This window comes from Lagopus muta, chromosome 3 (genome assembly GCF_023343835.1).
Source record: "Lagopus muta isolate bLagMut1 chromosome 3, bLagMut1 primary, whole genome shotgun sequence".
NCBI lineage: Eukaryota > Metazoa > Chordata > Aves > Galliformes > Phasianidae > Lagopus > Lagopus muta.
The window spans coordinates 124,023-144,461 of NC_064435.1; the positions used below are offsets into that span (position 1 = coordinate 124,023).

Below are 20,439 nucleotides of genomic sequence, written 5' to 3' on the forward strand. Positions count from 1 at the left end.
GATCTCCATGGCAGTCTATGGATCCTTATGGCACCCAAAGGTGACCCATGGATCTGCAAGGTGTCTTAAGGGAACCTATGCATCCTTAGTGCAGCCTATGGATCCTTGGGGCACCCTATGGATCCTTGGGGCACCCTACGGATCCTCGGGGCACCCTATGGATCCCTATGGCATTGCTATGGATGCTGATATAAGCCTTTGGATCCCAGTCACACCCTGTGGATTCTTTGGGCACCTTCTGGATCCTTATGGCACCCTTATGGCACCCTATGGGTTCTCTGAGCAGCCTGGTCTGGTGGTTGGCGACCCTGCACATAGCAGAGGATCATTCTGGTCCTTTTCAACCCAGGCCATTCTGTGATTCTATGATTCTGTGATGGAGGAGACAGGCAGCAGTGCCCTGAGAGCCTGGAAATAGGCACGATGGAACAGACACGTTACATACCTGTGGGATATTCTTCTGTAGGAACTTATTTAACTCGGTGCTACGAGACAGGAGAGTGCAACTGCAGTTGTCACCAGTGAATAAATGCTGCTTTTAATTGTCCCTCCCTGCGTGGCCCAGGGCTTTATTCACCACCTGCCACTCAGATTGCACCAATGGAGCCATTAACCTCCGTGGAGCCACGCTGCTCATCACTGCGCTGCTGGAATGCTTCACAAACACCAATTAGCTCCTCAGTACTCAATTGGGATGTGATGAGGTGATTATCCCTATGTTGCAGGAAGGAACTGGAGCAGGAATATTCCATTTCCAACCCCCTCACTTCAAGTGCTCGGTTGCAGATCGGCACCTTTGGGGAATGCAGCTGGATGGCGATCTGTGGAGGTGAAACAATTTTAAATCTGTAATTTCTTAATCTTTCAGTGATTTCTGCTCTTAGAATGGCTGCGTTCCTGCAGCACATCGTTGTGGTGCTGATCCCTCTGCTCTGTCTTCTTCTTTTCCTCTTCTCTTGGGTAGAATCGTGTGTGGCCTAAAATATTTTCCTTTGGTAGGGCTTTTATGTTCTGTTCTTGCTTTTAATGTGCAGCTGGTTGTTTTGCTGAAGGCAAGATCAAATGAACGTGTTTTGAAGCAAAGCAGGAGCAAAACTGCACTCATAGGAAGCCTTGCTGCGCTGCTGGGATGCTCTCAGTCCGTCTGTGGCAGTTTGGAACCTCACAAGGTAGGTGTGTATCCTGTGTGTCTCCTGTGTGCATACCCTGAAGGCCTTTGCCAGTGCACAGAGTGCTTGATCAGTTCTTGTGGTGAACACGTTGCTAAGGAAGTGCTTTGCTGCTTTCTGTAAGATCCTTACAGCCTGATTGCTGAATGCAACTGTTCAAAAGCACAAATAACTGTGATCATAGGCTCACAGAGTCATAGAATCACCAAGGTTGGGAAAGACCTGCAAGATCATCCAGACCAACCATCCACCGTTCCCTGAGAAAGGACTGAATAGATGAGAGCAGGAGAAGCTGTTGGTCGTTGCTGTCATCAGAGGGTGTCACTTAAGAAGGGAATCACAGAATTGTTTTGTTTAAAAGATCTCTTTGGAAACACGCAATGCCATGCAGAGCCACTCAAATTCAGCTGTGTCCAACCTGCAGCCCATCATGGCTCACAAAGAGGGCAGAGCTGTGCGGTGCTGACTGCAGTGATAGAAAATGCTTGAGAAGGCACCCTATGGATCCCTATGGCACCCTATGGATATTTATGGATTCCTATGGATCCCTATGGCACCCTATAGATCTTTATGGCACCCTATGGATCCCTATGGCACCCTATAGATCTTTATGGCACCCTATGGATTCCAATCGCACCATGTGGATCCCAATGGCGCCCTATAGATCTTTATGGCACCCTATGGATCCCTATGGCACCCTATGTATCTTTATGGCATCCTATGGATCCCTATGGCACCATGTGGATCCCTGTGGCACCCTGTGGATCCTTATGGCACACTATGGATCCCTATGGCACCATGTGGATCCCAATGGCACCCTATAGATCTTTATGGTACCCTATGGATCCCTATGGCACCATGTGGATCCCAATGGCACCCTATAGATCTTTATGGCACCCTATGGATTCCTATGGCACCATGTGGATCCCTATGGCACCCTATAGATCTTTATGGCATCCTATGGATCCCTATGGCACCATGTGGATCCCAATGGCACACTATAGATCTTTATGGCATCCTATGGATCCCTATGGCACCATGTGGATCCCTGTGGCGCCCTGTGGATCCTTATGGCACACTATGGATCCCTATGGCACCATGTGGATCCCAATGGCACCCTACAGATCTTTATGGCACCCTATGGATCCCTATGGCACCCTGTGGATCCCTATGGCGCCCTAAGGATCCTTATGGCACACTATGGATCCCTATGGCACCATGTGGATCCTTATGGAACCCTGTGGATCTTTATGGCATCCTATGGATCCCTATGGCACCATGTGGATCCCTGTGGCGCCCTGTGGATCCTTATGGCACCCTATCGATCCCTATGGCACCCTGTGGATCCCTATCGCACCCTAAGGATCCTTATGGCACACTATGGATCCCTATGGCACCATGTGGATCCTTATGGAACCCTGTGGATCTTTATGGCACCCTAAGGATCCATATGGCACCTTGTGGATCCCTGTGGCACCCTAAGGATCCTTAGGGCACACTATGGAACCCTATAGCACCATGTGGATCCTTATGGAACCCTGTGGATCTTTATGGCACCCTAAGGATCCATATGGCACCATGTGGATCCTTGTGGCACCCTGTGGATCCTTATGGCACACTATGGATCCCTATGGCACCATGTGGATCCCAATGGCACCCTATAGATCTTTATGGTACCCTATGGATCCCTATGGCACCATGTGGATCCCAATGGCACCCTATGGATCCTTATGGCACACTATGGATCCCTATGGCACCATGTGGATTCTTATGGAACCCTGTGGATCTTTATGGCACCCTAAGGATCCATATGGCACCATGTGGATCCTTGTGGCACCCTAGGATCCTTATGGCACACTGTGGATCCCTATGGCACCATGTGGATCCCAATGGCACCCTATAGATCTTTATGGCACCCTATGGATTCCTATGGCACCATGTGGATCCCTATGGCACCCTATAGATCTTTATGGCATCCTATGGATCCCTATGGCACCCTGTGGATCCCAATGGCACCCTATGGATCCTTATGGCACACTATGGATCCCTATGGCACCATGTGGATCCTTATGGAACCCTGTGGATCTTTATGGCACCCTAAGGATCCCTGTGGCACCCTATGGATCCCTATGGCACCCTATGAATCCCTGTGGCACCCTGTGGGTCCTTATGGCACCCTATGTGTTCTCTGGGCAGCCTGGTCTGCTGGTTGTTGACCCTGCACACAGCAGAGGGTTGGAACTCAGTGATCATCGTGGTCCTTTCCAACCCAGACCATTCTATGACTCCGTGGTTCTGTGCTCCTTTGGCTTTCCAAAGCACCGACCCTGACCCAACCACTTTCTTTCTCGGGTCATACTTTGGCCATCTGGTTTTCCCCTTTGAGCTGAGCTGTCTGTGCTGCCCTGCTGTAGGCAGGCTGTGCCAAAGGACAGCAGGGCTGTGTGCAAGCTTTGTGTCATCTGAGCTTATCATCAGTGGCAGAGACAACTGAAACTGTAGGGGAAAGTTTTCTTTCCCTGAGTGAAGTTATCTCCAGCTCGGTGTTCATTGGCACTCCAGTTGTAATACAGCATGCTTCGAGAATGAAGGATGTGTGTGACTCTTTCTCTTTGCTTTATGCCTTCACATGTCTTAATTGCTGCCTTATGATTTTTACCTTCGCTTCTCCACATTTTTACTTTTTCTACGCGTAAAACCACGATTGTTGTTATGGGCTTTGCTTTACGGTGTCACATGGAAGGTGTGGCTGTTTTCTCTGCTTCTGAGGTCTTCTGCATGGCTGAGCAGGGAATGCCACACTTGAGCTTGAGATCATAGAATCATCGAATCGTCACAGAACCCCAGCATGGCCCGGGTTGCAAAGGCCCACAGCGCTGACCTGGTTCCAACCCCCTGCTGTGTGCAGGTTGCCAACCCACAGGGTGCCACAGGGATCCAGAGGGTGCCATGAGGATCCACAGAGTGCCATAAAGATCCATAGGGTGCCATAGGGATCCACAGGTTGCCATAAGAACCCATAGGCTGCCATAGGGATCCATAGGGTGCCATAGGGATCCACAGGGTGCCACAGGGATCTGTGGGGTGATGTAGGGACCCATAGCAGTGCCATAGGGATCCATAGGGTGCCCCAAGGATCCATAGGGTGCCATAGGGATCCATAGGGTGCTAAGGATGCATTGGTTCCCTTAAGACACCCTGCAGATCCATAGGTCACCTTTGGGTGTCATAGGGATCCATAGGGTGCCATAGGGACCCATAGCACTGCCATAAGGATCCATAGGGTGCCACAGGGATCCAGAGGCTGCCATGAGGATCCACAGAGTGCCATAGAGATCCATAGGGTGCCATAGGGATCCACAGGTTGCCATAAGAACCCATAGGCTGCCATAGGGATCCATAGGGTGCCACAGGGATCCAGAGGCTGCCATGAGGATCCATAGAGTGCCATAGAGATCCATAGGGTGCCATAGGGATCCACAGGTTGCCATAAGAACCCATAGGCTGCCATAGGGATCCATAGGGTGCCATAGGGATCCATAGGGTGCTAAGGATGCATTGGTTCCCTTAAGACACCCTGCAGATCCATAGGTCACCTTTGGGTGCCATAGGGATCCATAGGGTGCCATAGGGACCCATAGCACTGCCATAAGGATCCATAGGGTGCCACAGGGATCCAGAGGCTGCCATGAGGATCCACAGAGTGCCATAGAGATCCATAGGGTGCCATAGGGATCCACAGGTTGCCATAAGAACCCATAGGCTGCCATAGGGATCCATAGGGTGCCATAGGGATCCAGAGGGTGCCACAGGGATCTGCGGGGTGATGTAGGGATCCATAGCAGTGCCATAGGGATCCATAGGGTGCCATAGGGATCCGTAGGGTGCCATAGGGACCCATAGCACTGCCATAAGGATCCATAGGGTGCCACAGGGATCCGTTGGGTGTCCTAAGAATCCACAGGGCACAATTGGGATCCATAGGGTACCATAGGGATTTATAGGGATGCCCTGAGGGTGCATGGGGTGCCATAGGAACCCATAGAATCACAGAACCCCAGCATGGCCTGGGTTGCACAGGAGCACAGCGCTCACCTGGTTCCAAGCCCTGCTGTGTGCAGGTCGCCAACCAGCAGCCCAGGCTGCCCAGAGAACCCACAGGGTGCCACAGGGATCCAGAGGCTGCCATGAGGATCCACAGAGTGCCATAGAGATCCATAGGGTGCCATAGGGAACCACAGGTTGCCATAAGAACCCATAGGCTGCCATAGGGATCCATAGAGTGCCATAGGGATCCACAGGGTGCCACAGGGATCTGCGGGGTGATGTAGGGATCCATAGCAGTGCCATAGGGATCCATAGGGTGCCCCAAGGAACCATAGGGTGCCATAGGGATCCATAGGGTGCTAAGGATGCATTGGTTCCCTTAAGACACCCTGCAGATCCATAGGTCACCTTTGGGTGCCATAGGGATCTGTAGGGTGCCATAGGGACCCATAGCACTGCCATAAGGATCCATAGGGTGCCACAGGGATCCAGAGGCTGCCATGAGGATCCACAGAGTGCCATAGAGATCCATAGGGTGCCATAGGGATCCACAGGTTGCCATAAGAACCCATAGGCTGCCATAGGGATCCATAGGGTGCCATAGGGATCCAGAGGGTGCCACAGGGATCTGCGGGGTGATGTAGGGATCCATAGCAGTGCCATAGGGATCCATAGGGTGCCATAGGGATCCGTAGGGTGCCATAGGGATCCATAGGGTGCTAAGGATGCATTGGTTCCCTTAAGACACCCTGCAGATCCATAGGTCACCTTTGGGTGTCATAGGGATCCATAGGATGCCATAGGGACCCATAGCACTGCCATAAGGATCCATAGGGTGCCACAGGGATCCAGAGGCTGCCATGAGGATCCACAGAGTGCCATAGAGATCCATAGGGTGCCATAGGGATCCACAGGTTGCCATAAGAACCCATAGGCTGCCATAGGGATCCATAGGGTGCCACAGGGATCCGTAGGGTGTCCTAAGAATCCACAGGGCACAATTGGGATCCATAGGGTACCATAGGGATTTATAGGGATGCCCTGAGGGTGCATGGGGTGCCATAGGAACCCATAGAACCACAGAACCCCAGCATGGCCTGGGTTGCACAGGAGCACAGCGCTCACCTGGTTCCAACCCCTGCTGTGTGCAGGTCGCCAACCAGCAGCCCAGGCTGCCCAGCGCCACATCCAGCCTGGCCTCCAATGCCTGCAGGGTTGGGGCATCCACAGCCTCCTTGGGCAACCTCCCCTAGGCCCAAGCCTGGCTTTAATGTACTTGCAAACAGGCTACTGCTGTATAGCTTTATTTTGTTTTATTTGGCCACTCTGCCTTCAATTTCTGCACCTCCTGCTGCAGGGTGCTAGAAAATGCCATATGCATGGACAACAGGGAGGGAAGAAGCTATCTGAAGGCCAGCGTTCTTGGACGAGGCATTCCATCATGGCTTTGATTCTGCAACAGAATGTAGAGGGTGATTTGATTATTTAAACCTTTGGGATGATCCATCTTTCAGGAAGGTGGAATAATCTATCAGGAAAACTTGCTGAGGTCCAAATGAGGGTAATACAGCTTGTTTGTCAGCCACGTTTAGGGCAGAATTGATTTAACCAAACATTGGTGACCACACGGGGGGCTCTGCAGCAGAGCAAGCCACCTGATGGCATGGGATGGATTTTGGCACTGCAATGTCAGCGCAGCCTGGGATGCAATGCAGACCTTCAGTAACAAAGATAAACTGCAGCTGAGCTGCTCCGATCGCAGAGGAAGCTGGGGAGCCAAACCAGCTATCCTAAATACTGCCATGAAATGCGGCTGGGGAGCAGCACTCCTTGTCTGGAGGCTCAGGATTGATGCATTGAACCAAAGATGATGTAAGACAAGCAACTTTTATTAACGAGGTTGGGGCTCGTCCCTGTGTGATGCTGAAATCGCACTGGATCACAGACCATCCCCAGCTGGAAGGCGCCCATCACATCCAACTCCCTGCACTTCAAACCTTGTTCCTGGGAGCATCACCCCAGGGCTCCTTCAGCCTTCATTGAGTTTGGCCCTTCCTGAGCTGCTGTCCCACCTGTCCCTGAAAAATACCCAGAATGGTTGATTACAGCAGCAGGATTCCTAGCAGAGAGATCTCAATTCTGAGGGCCTGCAAGGATCCTTCATTGTCACACTGCATTGTGAAGACATTGCCTGCGTGTTTAGTAATTAGTAATAATCAGCTTTGAAATAATACGTTTTTTCAAGCGGAGTGTTTCTTATTCTGCAAGATGATTGTGTTTATTTTTCCTTATTATTTCCAAGATAATAGTGGTTATTTTAAGGGAAACCTCAGCTTATGCGTCCACTTGTGCATTTGGTTTGCTTTTCTAATTAGGATGTAGATCATGTCACACCGCTTCCTTCTGTAATACCTCTGGATAATGACTGTCACTGACGTCTCCAGCTGGGCTCTGCTATGCTATAACTGCCTTTGAACAAAGAGCCAACAGGAGGGAAACGTTTGCTGTCCCAGTTTGCTGATAATCCCAGTTAATGACACGATGCCACCGGGGGATCAAACAAGGAGTCACGGAGGAGCAACCCTCAGTTCAGGTGGCTGCAGCTGCCACAGCTGTGGGACTTCAGTGCTGCAGAAGAATGAGAGGAGCATCCAGAGGGACCTGCACAGGGTGGGAAGTGGGCCCAGGTGAACCCAGTGAGGTCCAACAGGGCCGAGTGCAGGGTGCTGCATCGGGTTGGGGTGATCCCAGGTGTTGATACAGACTGGGGGAAGAACTCCTGGGGGAGAGCAGCCCTGTGGAGAAGGACTGGGGGTCCTGGTGGGCGAGGAGCTGGACATGAGCAGAGGCTGGAGCAGCTCTGCTGTGAGAAAGGCTGAGGGAACTGGGCTGGTTTGGCTTGGAGAAGAGAAGGATCCAGGGAGACCTCATGGTGGCCTTCAGTGCTTGGAGGGAGCGGATAAACAGGAGGGGAATGGCTGTGTGTGAGGGTGGGTGGTGACAGGACAAGGGGAATGGCTTTAAAGTGAGCCAGGGGAGGTTTGGGTTGGATATGAGGAGGAAGTTTTTGAGCCAGAGGGCGGTGAGGCACTGGCACAGGTTGCCCAAGGAGGCTGTGGATGCCCCATCCCTGCAGGCATTGGAGGCCAGGCTGGATGTGGCTCTGGGCAGCCTGGGCTGCTGGTTGGCGACCTGCACACAGCAGGGGTTGGAACGAGGTGAGCGCTGTGCTCCTGTGCAACCCAGGCCATGCTGGGATTCTGGGATTCTATGATTGTGGGTCCCTATGGCACCCTGGGGATCCCTATGGCACCCTATCTATCCCTACGGCACCCTATGGATCACTGTGGCTTACTATGGATCCTTATGGCACCCTGTGGATCCCTATGGCACCCTATCAATCCCTATGGCACCCTATGGATCCCTGTGGCTCACTATGGATCCTTATGGCACCCTGTGGGTTCTCTGGGCAGCCTGGGCTGCTGGTTGGCGACCTGCACACAGCAGGAGTTGGAACCAGGTGAGCGCTGTGCTCCTGTGCAACCCAGGCCATGCTGGGGTTCTGTGATTCTATGGGTTCCTATGGCACCCCATGCACCCTCAGGGCATCCCTATAAATCCCTATGGTACCCTATGGATCCCAATTTTGCCCTGTGGATTCTTAGGACACCCTACGGATCCCTGTGGCACCCTATGGATCCCTGTGGCACCCTATGGATCCCTATGGCAGCCTATGGATCCCTATGGCAGCCTATGGGTTCTTATGGCAACCTGTGGATCCCTATGGCACCCTATGGATCTCTATGGCACTCTGTGGATCCTCATGGCAGACTCTGGATCCCTGTGGCACCCTGTGGGTTCTCTGGGCAGCCTGGGCTGCTGGTTGGCGACCTGCACACAGCAGGAGTTGGAACCAGGTGAGCGCTGTGCTCCTGTGCAACCCAGGCCATGCTGGGATTCTGTGATTCTATGGGTTTCTATGGCATTCCTATGGATCCTTATGGCATTCAATGGATCCCTGAGGTGGCACTCAGAGGTGACCTATGGATCCACAGGTTGCCTTAAGGGAACCTATGCATCCTTAGCACGGTCTGTGGATCCCTATGGCACCCTATGGATCCCTGTGGCACCCTATGAGCTCTATGGGCAGCCTGGTCTGGTGGTTGGTGACCCTGCACACAGCAGGGGGTTGGAACTCCGTGAGCATTGGGATCGTTTTCAACCCAGGCCATTCTAAGATTCTATGGCAGCAACAACAAACCCAGCTGAGAAGAAGGGCTCTGCTTTCATTTGCCCTTTGCTCCCCATCCTGAATGTTGTCTGGAGCTGCATTTCCAGCTGGCTGCTCAGCACTGCTGTGTGCAGTTGATGATGGAGGTGGCTGACTGAGGGGTGCACTGCAATGGAACTGCTGTGTGCACCTTGTGATTAAAGTGGTCTGGGGCTCAAAAGAAATCGATTCAGGTACAGCAGGGCTCAATAATCAGCTCTTTTCCATTCTTAAGGCAGGACTTGGATGAGATTTGCCTGCTGACTCAGTATAGTGTTTTTTTCTCCTGTTAGCTCTGGTGTTTTGGTCTCCTTGGTTGAGATCCACGTTTCCATCTCACCGCCTGTGCCAATAAAAATAAAGATATGACTACAAAATGAATAGGCTGTATTTTCCTGCACATCTAACTGCATACAGCACGTTTTTGGTCCAGCAGCTCACAAAAAATGCCACTGCCTTTCCTTGGGCGCTGCGCAATAAAGATGCTCTGTGTTCCTGTGTCCTGCATCGCATCCTGGTTTTAACTGGCTCATTTCTTCCTCACATTCACACCCATCTCCCTCACACTGCACCTTCAGCCTCGGCAGTTCCTTTTAAATGCCTTCACCTTTGGAATTGTTTCCTGAGCCGTTCCTACGATGACCCTGCAAAGCAGTTTGGTGGCATGACTGCCCAGAAGGGACAGGAGCACGAGGTGGCAGCGTGCATCCAGGGCTGCGTTGCTCCCATCCAATTCGTGGCTTTTGTTGGCATTACACATAGACCAACCCTGCCAAAATACACCACAGGAAATCAGCGCCTGCCTCCGGCGTGTCTGCGCCTCAGCATTCATCCTCCTGCTTTGGAAATCACAATGGACTGCAAGAAAATCATGGAATCACAGAACCCCAGCATGGCCTGGGTTGAAAAGCCCCACAACGCTCACCTGGTTCCAAGCCCTGCTGTGTGCAGGTCGCCAACCAGCAGCCCAGGTTGCCCAGAGCCACATCCAGCCTGGCCTCCAATGCCTGCAGGGGTGGACAGGCAGTAACTGAGAAGGCATTGCTGTTCAATGGGACATGGTGTATTGAGAACGATTGGTGGTGGGTGGGTGATTGGACTGGGTGATCTTGTAGGTCTTTTCCAACATGGGTGATGCTGTGATTCTGCACAGAAAGGCCAGGGTTGGAAGGGACCCCAAGGATGATGAAGCTCCAACCCCCTGCCACACGCAGGGCCACCGATCTCCACATTTAATACCAGCCAGGCTGCCCAGGGCTGCATCCAGCCTGGCTTTGAACACCTGCAGGGATGGATGAGGCATCCGCAGCCTCTCTGGGCAGCTGTTGCAGCCTGGAACATCTTCCTCCATCCCTGGCATTGCCCTGGCATTTCAGATCCCCTGTTCTGCTGCAGTGGAAGAGAAAGCTGAGCGCTGCTTAGCGACGAATCCTTTCTGCCACTCCTGGGTTTGATCCGTTCCAGACACTTTATTTGTATGGATTCACTTACCCGGGTTAAACACAACTTCCTCCCCTCCGTCGATCTGCCCTTGATTCGCCTGGATTTTCCTGCTTTCGGCCCAGCTCATATCGAGGAGTAGCGACAGCCGGCGGGCGCTCAGCAGCCCGGTGCTGCATGCAGCGCACGCCGCCCGGCACCGAAGGATCGATTCCCTTCTTTACTGCTTCTCTTTGCTGACAGGTCCTGCAGGAGTCTCTTCACTGCCTCGCGGTTCCCCACGGTAATCACTCGCTGTAAAGAACGTCTGAAGTCTGGCTGCGATGAGACCCGACGTTACGATGACGAGCAGGGCTGACGCGAGGACCGGCCCGGGGCTCCGGCTGTTCTGACCGGCGTTCAGCTGCTGCCACCACGCTTTTCTCTCGGGGAAAGACACGGGACGCGGCACGAGGAGTGAAGCTTCCTGCTGCCGGATCGGCTGCCTTTAACACGAGACCCGACGGGCAATCAGCACGGCGTGGTGTTCGGCTTCAGCGGGGAGGAATATTGAGCGTGATGCGATGAAGAGAAAGCAGCCGCTGGTGCTGGCTGGGAATGGTCAGAAAAAGGCTGAGCAACATCCCCTGCCCAGAGCTCATGGCTCCTTTTAGCAGCACTCAGCTTCGGAGCAAAAATTAATTCCTAATGTGTATTTTATTTGCACGAAGCAGTGCTGTGGCATGCAGGGAAGATGCACAGATTGTAAAGTGATAAGAAAACGTGCTGCCTCTTGTGCTCTGCACTCAAATGAGTCCGGAGGAGCATCATGGAGATGGCCAGGGGCCACTGAGATGAGCAGAGGGCTGGAGCAGCTCTGCTGTGAGGAAAGGCTGAGGGAACTGGGCTGGTTTGGCTTGGAGAAGAGAAGGATCTGGGGAGACCTCATGGTGGCCTTCAGTGCTTGGAGGGAGCGGATAAACAGGAGGGGAACGGCTGTGTGTGAGGGTGGGTGGTGCATGAAGTGAAAAACTTCCTCCTAATATCCAACCTAAACCCCCCATCTCAGATTAAAACCACTCCCCCCTCGTCCTATCACGATCCACCCTCATAAACAGCCGTTCCCCCTCCCTTCCAAGTACTGGAAGGCCACATTGAGGTTTCCCTGCAGCCTTCATTGTTACATTATTCACAGAATCACAGAATCGCTGAGGCTGGAACAGACCTTCCAGATCACCCAGTCCAACCATCCACCCATCACCATCATTTAGTTCTCACTAAACCACGTCCCTCAACACCAAATCCAAATGTTCCTTGAACACCCCATAGAATCATAGAATCACCAAGGTTGGAAAAGAGCTCAGAGCTCCCCCAGTCCAACCGCTCACCCATTCCCAACAGCTCCCACTGAACCACGTCCCTCAGCACAGCATCCAGCCTTTCCTTCAACACCCCCAGGCTCGGTGCCTCCCCCACCTCCCTGGGCATCCATTGCAGTGCTGCCCACCTTTCTGACACCTCATTCTTCCTCATGTCCAGCCTGAATCTCCCCTGCCGCAGCTTGAAGCCGTTCCCTCTGCTCCCATCACTGATGGCACGAGAGCAGAGGCCGACCCCCAGCTCCCTGCAGCCTGCCTTCAGCAGCCATAGAGAGCAGTGAGCTCTGCCCTGAGCTCCTCTTCTCCAGGCTGAACATTCCCAGCTCCTTCAGCCTCTCCTCACCAGCCCTGTGTTCCAGACCCCTCACCATTTCATTGCCCTCCTTTGAACACGTTCCAGGGCCTCAATATCTTTCTTGCAGTGAGGGGCCCAAAACTGGACACAGCCCTCGAAGTGCGGCCTCACCAGTGCTGAGCACAGGGGATGGATGCTCACCTCCCTGCTCCTGCTGGCCATTCCTAATGCAGGCCAGGATGCTGTTGGCCCTCTTGGCTACCTGGGAACTCTGCTGGCTCCTGTTCAGCCCAGCATCAACCAACACCCCCAGGTCCTCAAGCACCTCTCCTCCCCATCCTGACCTCCAGTTCCCTCTGAAGTTTAAAGCCATTGACTGCAGCATCCCGTCGTGTTGTTTGTTTCATCAAGTTTCATTGATAGCAACTGCTTTGTAGCTTTTTAGCTGCGCAGTGGCTTCCAACTCTTCCTGATCGCTACCCATGCACTGGTATTGAGCCACACCAACTGGGCCATTGACCACATCACGTTTTAGATGAACTCACCCCAATACGCCACACCACACCTTGCAGGCATTTCACAGATGTCTGCTTCCCTACTGGTTCCCAATAGGCCAGCATCTCCTGCCCTAAACTTCATCTCCTTTCAGCCCACAGAAGCAGGGAAATGTCTGATATGTTTGCTGGATTACGGCTTCGTTAACAACGAGAACCAAAGTTTAGGCATTGCAGACTTCACACCGGGCAGAAGGAATAACTCAAGGTTCTAAAATGTAAAGTAAACTTTATTATCCTTGAACCACAAAATAGATTTCTTTGGTTGTACAAATGTCACTAGTTACAGTCTTGATGCGCTAATTAATTTTCCCTCAGAGTCTCTCAGGAGAGAAGGGGAGAGAACCCAGAGCCTGGCAGCGGGTACCAAAAAGGGAAAGAAGAAAGAATCACGTTAGTCACCAAAACAAATCCGAGATCGCTTCCAAAACTGCTCTTGTTAAAAAGCATACGCTAAAATTAGACTTTAAAAAAGGAAAAGCTCCAATTGCTGATGATGGAAGCAGCCGTAGCTGCAGCTTGTTATTCCGAGTTCCCCCTTCAGAGCCCTACCAAATTAAACCACGTGGAGTCAGTACAAATGAGTTTGGCATGAAGGGAGATGCTCGACCATAAAAAAAATGCATCCAGTCACTCAGCAAATGCATAAGCAGACGTGCCTGCTGCTCCCAAGCCACGTCCCAGGTAAGGTTCAGCCCTGGCCTTACTGCTGGAGTTCAGCAGAGAGCACCAATGGATCTGGATGGACAGATCAATGACTGCTGAACTCTGACGCCTTTCTCTGTATTGGAGGCTTTAACAAAAGAAAACCCAACGAAAACAAACCAAACAAAATCCATTAAAAGAAAAAAATAAAAAGGAACGGGGATGTTTTATTTCAGTAGTGGGCAGTAGAACAGCAGAGACTGATTTCAGAGCCGTGAGCAGCATCAGCCTCCTCCATGTCTGTAGAGCACACTGGATGCAAACTGTTCACGGCCACTCTTCCATGTGCAGCAACCAGGAATCACACCCAAGTCCCTTTTTCATTTTTCTTTTTCCCTCTTGCTTGGACAAGCACGTGTTTGCCCTGTCCTATGCAGACAACGGCCTGAAGTCGACACGCAGGCACACAGCAGCACCGTGCGCTTACTGCAGGTTCTTCCCAGATCCATCCCACCCTCTGTGCTCCCTGCCTGGCATGCAGTCACTCCTTCAGACCCCGCAGGCACCCTCACAACATCGCCTATCATCTCACAGCCAGTGGGACTCACCCACCAGTACCCTACCTGTAAGACCCCGTTAGTCCTAACCTGACCCAGCAATGCCACTTCCTACCCTTCCCCGTTCCCTGAATCCTAACCCCTACCTTATTTGCTGTTTACACCTCCTACCTCTGCCGCCGTATTCCTAACCCCTCGCTATTCTGCTTGCTATTGCTGCCATGCACTCACATTGCTATTGCTCCTTCTACAGCTTTTCAACTCCTTTCTCATTTCTGCCCCAGCGCACCCGTTCAGCTGTGATGTGGACAGCAGACAGAAGCCTGTCTGACACCCAGCACCGTGCACAGTGGTACATGCTACGTGCACACAGTGTGTGTCTGGGGTAGATTCCTGTCTCCCAAAACAGTACAGCACTGCAGGTAGGAGCAGCTCCCTACATGGGACAGGTGCTGCGCTCACAGAGGCAATGGAATGGAGCTGATGCTTCCTGGAGCTGGCACAGGCTCCGGCTCATTCAGTCTTCTTTTGAGCACACAGGTGTCAGTGTTAGAGGGAGGCACTTCACTAAAATTCCTTTTTTGTTTTTCTTTTTCCTTTTTTGCCTCCAAGCTTCCACACGCTCCCAAAAGAAAGTGAGGTGACAGCGTGGGAGGGTGGAAGAAGATGCTTCTTGGCAAAAGACTGGAAATTAAATAGGAGTGAAGGCTGGAACTTCCTTCTCATTCAGACCAGAGTAGAAGCTCTCATATTAACCATTAAACAAAAGACCCAAGTCGAGGAAATAACAGCTGGAGCCCAACACACTCACACTCTATGTTCTCCCTGTCCTACCGTCCCCACCCTCCCCCCCCAATATTTACAGGCTAACAAACTGCAGCTGCCCACTGTCCTACCCACGCTTCCTCTTGGTTACCATCCATCAGTCCCGTGCCATCCCACGTGGGGTCAGGATGTGCCCCAGTGCTCTACCGGGTGAGAAAATAGGGCGGTTCACAGCCTTAAGGAAGTCGGTTGACCGCAACGCTCCTGGGGTGCTCAGTTCCAACCCGGAGCCCAGGAGGCAGCGCTATGGGCAGTCTGGTGCCGCTCCTGGAGCACGGGAAGTTCAGGAGCCCCGTGTCGGGCCATCCCAAAGCCCAGGAGCTTTGGATTGCCTACGTCGGGACGGCGGCCTCCAGGCTGCGCCGGCTGTGCCGCAGTTTGCGTTTGCTGCTGTACAGAGCCATCTCTTCAAGTGCAGATGCGGTTGGCGTTGATGAATCACGTGTTAATAGCATTTCCTCCTCCTCTGGCTGTCCGTCTTGCTCCTGAGGAACTGCGTAGATAATAAGAGAAGGAACAGATTTAGGAGGAGGTGCTCGATTTAAGCATTGAGATGGTTAACGATGACACGAGGGTGCCCTGCATGCTGAGACGTAAATCACAGCAATGCCATGCCCGGAACTTTTAGGTGATATGTACCTGAAGTGCTATTAGTTATTGGGAAGGAAGTGGCACTCCTCAGCAGACATCTTCCCCAACACCAAGGACACACTGAAAATGGTATGGAAGTGCCAAACTGCAGGAATAATCAATGCCAAGAAGGCACTGAGGTGAGCGCTTGTGCTCGAAGCGCTGCAGTAGCTCCAACAGAGCATTGGGCACTGAAGAGCACTATGAGCATCATATGGGACTGAGAGAGGTGAGCCTCTTGGTTTTGCTTAATGCTGAAGCTGGATGAGTGAAGTCCTTTCTGTAGGCTGCATCTTGGGTCTTCCACCCAAGGGCCTCACCACAGAGCCACTGTGGCAGGGCTGACCCTCGGTTAACGTGGTCTGAGATTGGCACCTGAGCTACGTTGTACTTTTACGTGCCCCAGAAAATCCACCCTTTGTGATAATGTGGCTTGAATGACTTCCACAAAGCACTTTTGTATAAAGAAAAAAGCTTCATGAAGCCACAGAAGTTTTCATTTGACTTCCTGAGAAGCTTCTCTGAAGTCTCTGAATTCAGCAGAGAACCTCAAATACAGCAATCTGTCAGATCAGAGGTGCAGTCAAAGCTGCTGATCTGTACTTAATGGCTCACCCTCTGCTCTACAGCCATGCTCACAGCAATGCCCTCTTTCTTACAGGAAGCAGGTAGGAGCTTGTTGTGACCCAGAACCCTTCCTGAACTACTATGCAGCATCAACCTATGGTTTGAAAAGGATGCAGAATCAAGAGAACACAGGTAACCAATGCGACGTCTTGGAAGGATGCTGGGACTGACAACCAGGGAGCTCACTTTCAAGCAAAACAAACTGGAATAAAACAAAGGCACTGGCAGACACGTAGGGAGTTCAAATGGGGTGGAGGACTCCAAGTGCTTGGAGGGAGGTCGCTGCTCTTAGACCCAGTGGAATTTGCCAAAGGAGCCATCAAACATGGAAATAAATACGGTCTCACCACAGCATACTGCATCCTTCAAAAGACTTTTGAACTGTTCTCAAAGCTCTTAATGAAAATAAACTGCTATAGGACAAAAGACACATCCTTTAGTGTGTAAGTAAGTAGTTAAAGCAGAGGAAAATGGCAGGAAGAAGTGACCTGCCGTCACAAAACAAAGCAGTTGTCTGTAGCTGGCTCTGTGTTTGGAAACTAAAGAGAAATAGCAGAAGTGATGATGACTGCAATGAGAGACACTACAGATTACTCCACACTGGGGCAGTCAAATGGAACTCCACTCCAAAAAGGGCATCAGGATGTTATAGAGATGGCTGGGAAACAACGTGGAAGGTGGAAGTAACTGCAGGTGTGTATACGGATTCAAGAAAGTGAACAACTCTGAAACTAAAGCCTCTGGTTTATAAAATACAAAACCAAAAAGGTTGTAGTTTGGAGCAGCATTCTGGAAAGAATCGCTTTATGCTCCTTTCTTCCCAAGGGTCGGTGCTGGGGCCTGTCCTCTTCAATATCTTTATTGATGGCCTGGATGAGGGCATCGAGTGCAGCCTCAGTAAATTTGCAGATGGCACCAAATGGGCTGGAAGTGTGGATCTGCCTGGGGGTAGCGAGGCCCTACAGAGGGATCTGGACAGGCTGGAGAGCTGGGCTGGAGCCAATGGGATGAGGTTCAACAAGGCCAAATGCTGGGTCCTGCACTTGGGCTACAGCAACCCCAGGCGACGCTGCAGGCTTGGGGCGGTGTGGCTGGAGGACGGCGTAGAGGAAATGGAGCTGGGGGTATGGATGGATGCTGGGCTGAACAGGAGCCAGCAGTGTGCCCAGGTGGCCAGGAAGGCCAATGGCAGCCTGGCCTGCATCAGAAACAGTGCTGCCAGCAGGAGCAGAGAGGTGATGGTTCCCCTGTATTCAGCACTGGTGAGGCCGCACCTCGAGTGCTGTGTCCAGTTTTGGGCCCCTCTCTGCAAGAAAGACATGGAGGGCCTGGAACGTGTTCAAAGGAGGGCAACGAAATGGTGAGGGGTCTGGAGCACAGGGCTGGTGAGGAGAGGCTGAAGGAGCTGGGAATGTTCAGCCTGGAGAAGAGGAGCTCAGGGCAGAGCTCACTGCTCTCTATGGCTGCTGAAGGCAGGCTGCAGGGAGCTGGGGGTCGGCCTCTGCTCTCGTGCCATCAGTGATGGGAGCAGAGGGAACGGCTTCAAGCTGCGGCAGGGGAGATTCAGGCTGGACATGAGGAAGAATGAGGTGTCAGAAAGGTGGGCAGCACTGCAATGGATGCCCAGGGAGGTGGGGGAGGCACCGAGCCTGGGGGTGTTGAAGGAAAGGCCAGATGCTGTGCTGAGGGCCGTGGTTCAGTGGGAGCTGTTGGTGATGGGTGAGCGGTTGGACTGGGGGAGCTTTGAGGTCTTTTCCAACCTTAGTGATTCTACGATTCTATGATTCTTCTATGCTTTTCCTTAGCACTCCAAGCAGCTCATTACCAGATCATCCCAAGCCTTGTGCTGATGTCGTGCATCTGCTTTTATGCTTTTGTTTGAAGCACGGGTTCAATATAGATGGTGCGTAGCTCTGAATTGATTCTGCAGGCACTGGAAGGAGCTTTCCGAAGATATGAGCACACTTCTCAGCAATGCAATTCCACTTTTGATTGTAAGATATCAGAAAAGATGGGAGAACGATTGAATTGAGAATGGACCACCTCAAATGAAAAACCCAGGATTTTTCATTTCAGAGGTTTGCACTACAGCAAACAGAAGCTGTTCTCAGTCCATTTCATTTGGGCATCTCTGCAGTAGAATCCCCACTGCCAATGTCCTGTGTACGGATCAGCCATCTGGAGCGGAGCCTTTACTAAGAGTGATTTGCCAAGATAAAACTGACAGCTGAGCTGTGTAAAATAAAATAAATAGCTGCAGAGGAGGCAGAAGAAAGCCAGCATCAACTGCTGAATGAAAGAAAAGCACTGTTAAGGAGAAGGCATGCCCTGCTGTGCTCCACTACAGCACCTGGAATGAAGCAGGACATGGTCTGAGCTGTCCTTTAAGGTCGGGAACACAAAGACATACTGCAGCTAGCACAGTATGAAGAGACACAGAAGTCAAAGCTTCAATTAGTGCTCGTTTAGGTGATGGTGCACACAGCTCCACAAGCTTAGACCTGGGGAGTCACTCACCAAGCTCCATCCAAACGCCCTCCAGTGCCAAACCAGGATGACCTCCTGCACTGCCTGCTGCTGGCAGCGACTGTTCCAGCAGAAGGGGCACAAAGCACCCCTAATATGGATGCTGTCCCTTTAGAGCAGCTGCCAAAGGCCAGGACTTCCCACCCGCATTCTACCACCCCTCTTCACTCAAGAGCACAACACGAGGTTAGGCATGCTCGTAACAAACAGTTCTCAGCAAATCAGCCATTAATAACCACAATGCAAATATCCTACCCAAAACTGAATGTGGCGAATCTCAAGGGTTTCATTCTAGAATGGACAAAAAAAATAAAGGATGATGCTTCAAGTAGCAAGAAGGTGAGGACCTCAGGGTTGACTCCACAAGCAGGTCAAGAAGAACACTCTAGGAACGGATGGGATCTAAGTGGTACAGGAAAGTCTCCTTTTGCCACTGGCTTACCTGAGTTATTTCTGTCCTCAACGTATCTGAGGTCATCAGCTGCGTCAGGAGACTGGAAAGAAGAAGACATGAGCATTTACCTCTGTAACACCAATGCCAGGTAATTTCCCTCTCAAGCCTGTGACAAACTGCAAGAACACCTTTTGCCTCAAAGGCTCTGGTGGTGCAGCAGCCAGGGCATGGCCCTCACATTCAAGTTTTCTGCTGCCATCAAGCAGCCCGTTGTCTGAACTGTGAGGTGAGAGCTGTGTCTGCCCATCACAGCTCTCTTATTACTTTGTCTGGGGAGAGAGGAGGGGACAGTGAGTGACAGGAAAGGCAAAAAGCAGGAAGGCTGTTAAAAAGGAGCAGAAACATGGGAGGGGACCGACAACACAGGACAGTGATGCTTCCTTGAGCATCCTGGACCCAGCTCTGCACCTGCGCTGCTCTCAGGCCTGGCTTCTTAGGCAAAATCAGTGGGATTTTTTTCTTCATTTAATTACATAAGGAAGCACAGAAGCATTAAGGTTGGAAGAAGCCTAATAGATCACCAAGCCCAACCCAACCCATCCCCACCATGCCCAATAACCACGTCCACATCTCCACGGCTCCTGAACACCCCACAACTTCTGCCACCAGGGCACCCGCCTCAAGCATCAGTGGGCCTACGCTGCCTCTAGTGTTAGTTTTATCTGCAGTGTATCTGATGAAGCCCTTTCTGTTGTCCTTGACCCCCTCTTGCAAGGTTAACCTTGCAGCCTTCATGGAAGGAGGAACGACTCTAGCGACCAACCACAGGCGCCTGTAGTTCAGCAGATCAGAGCAACGCCACCATGTGAGAACCATGACTTTGGTCATGGGCCAAAACTTGAGATGGCCTGAAAGTCAGCACTCAATCACAGAATCAAAGGGGTAGGAAAGGATCTCAAGAGATCACTGAATCCATGAATCCAATCCCCCTGCCCAAGCAGTTCCGTACAACAGGTCGCACAGGTGGGCATCCAGTTGGCATTGAATATCTCTCTGGTGGAGACCCAACTTCTCTGGGCAGCCTGTTCCAGCGCTCCGTCAC

At 51.8% G+C, this 20,439-nt stretch overlaps 2 protein-coding genes across 3 annotated transcripts in view; one reads left to right on the forward strand and one right to left on the reverse strand.

Annotated features, from left to right (window-relative positions):
* LOC125691181 (uncharacterized) overlaps positions 1–20,439 on the forward strand; it is a 99,082-nt gene that overhangs the window by 37,975 nt on the left and 40,668 nt on the right. The gene's annotated exons all lie outside the window — the stretch shown is intronic.
* SCRIB (scribble planar cell polarity protein) overlaps positions 13,325–20,439 on the reverse strand; it is a 109,696-nt gene continuing 102,581 nt past the window's right edge. Inside the window, exons 44-45 of the mRNA XM_048940174.1 lie at positions 19,386–19,437; positions 13,325–15,653 (exon numbers count right to left, since the gene is read on the reverse strand). Of these exons, the coding sequence (XP_048796131.1) occupies positions 15,493–15,653; positions 19,386–19,437 (213 nt within the window). The 3' untranslated portion in view covers positions 13,325–15,492. The remainder of the gene's footprint in view (positions 15,654–19,385; positions 19,438–20,439) is intronic.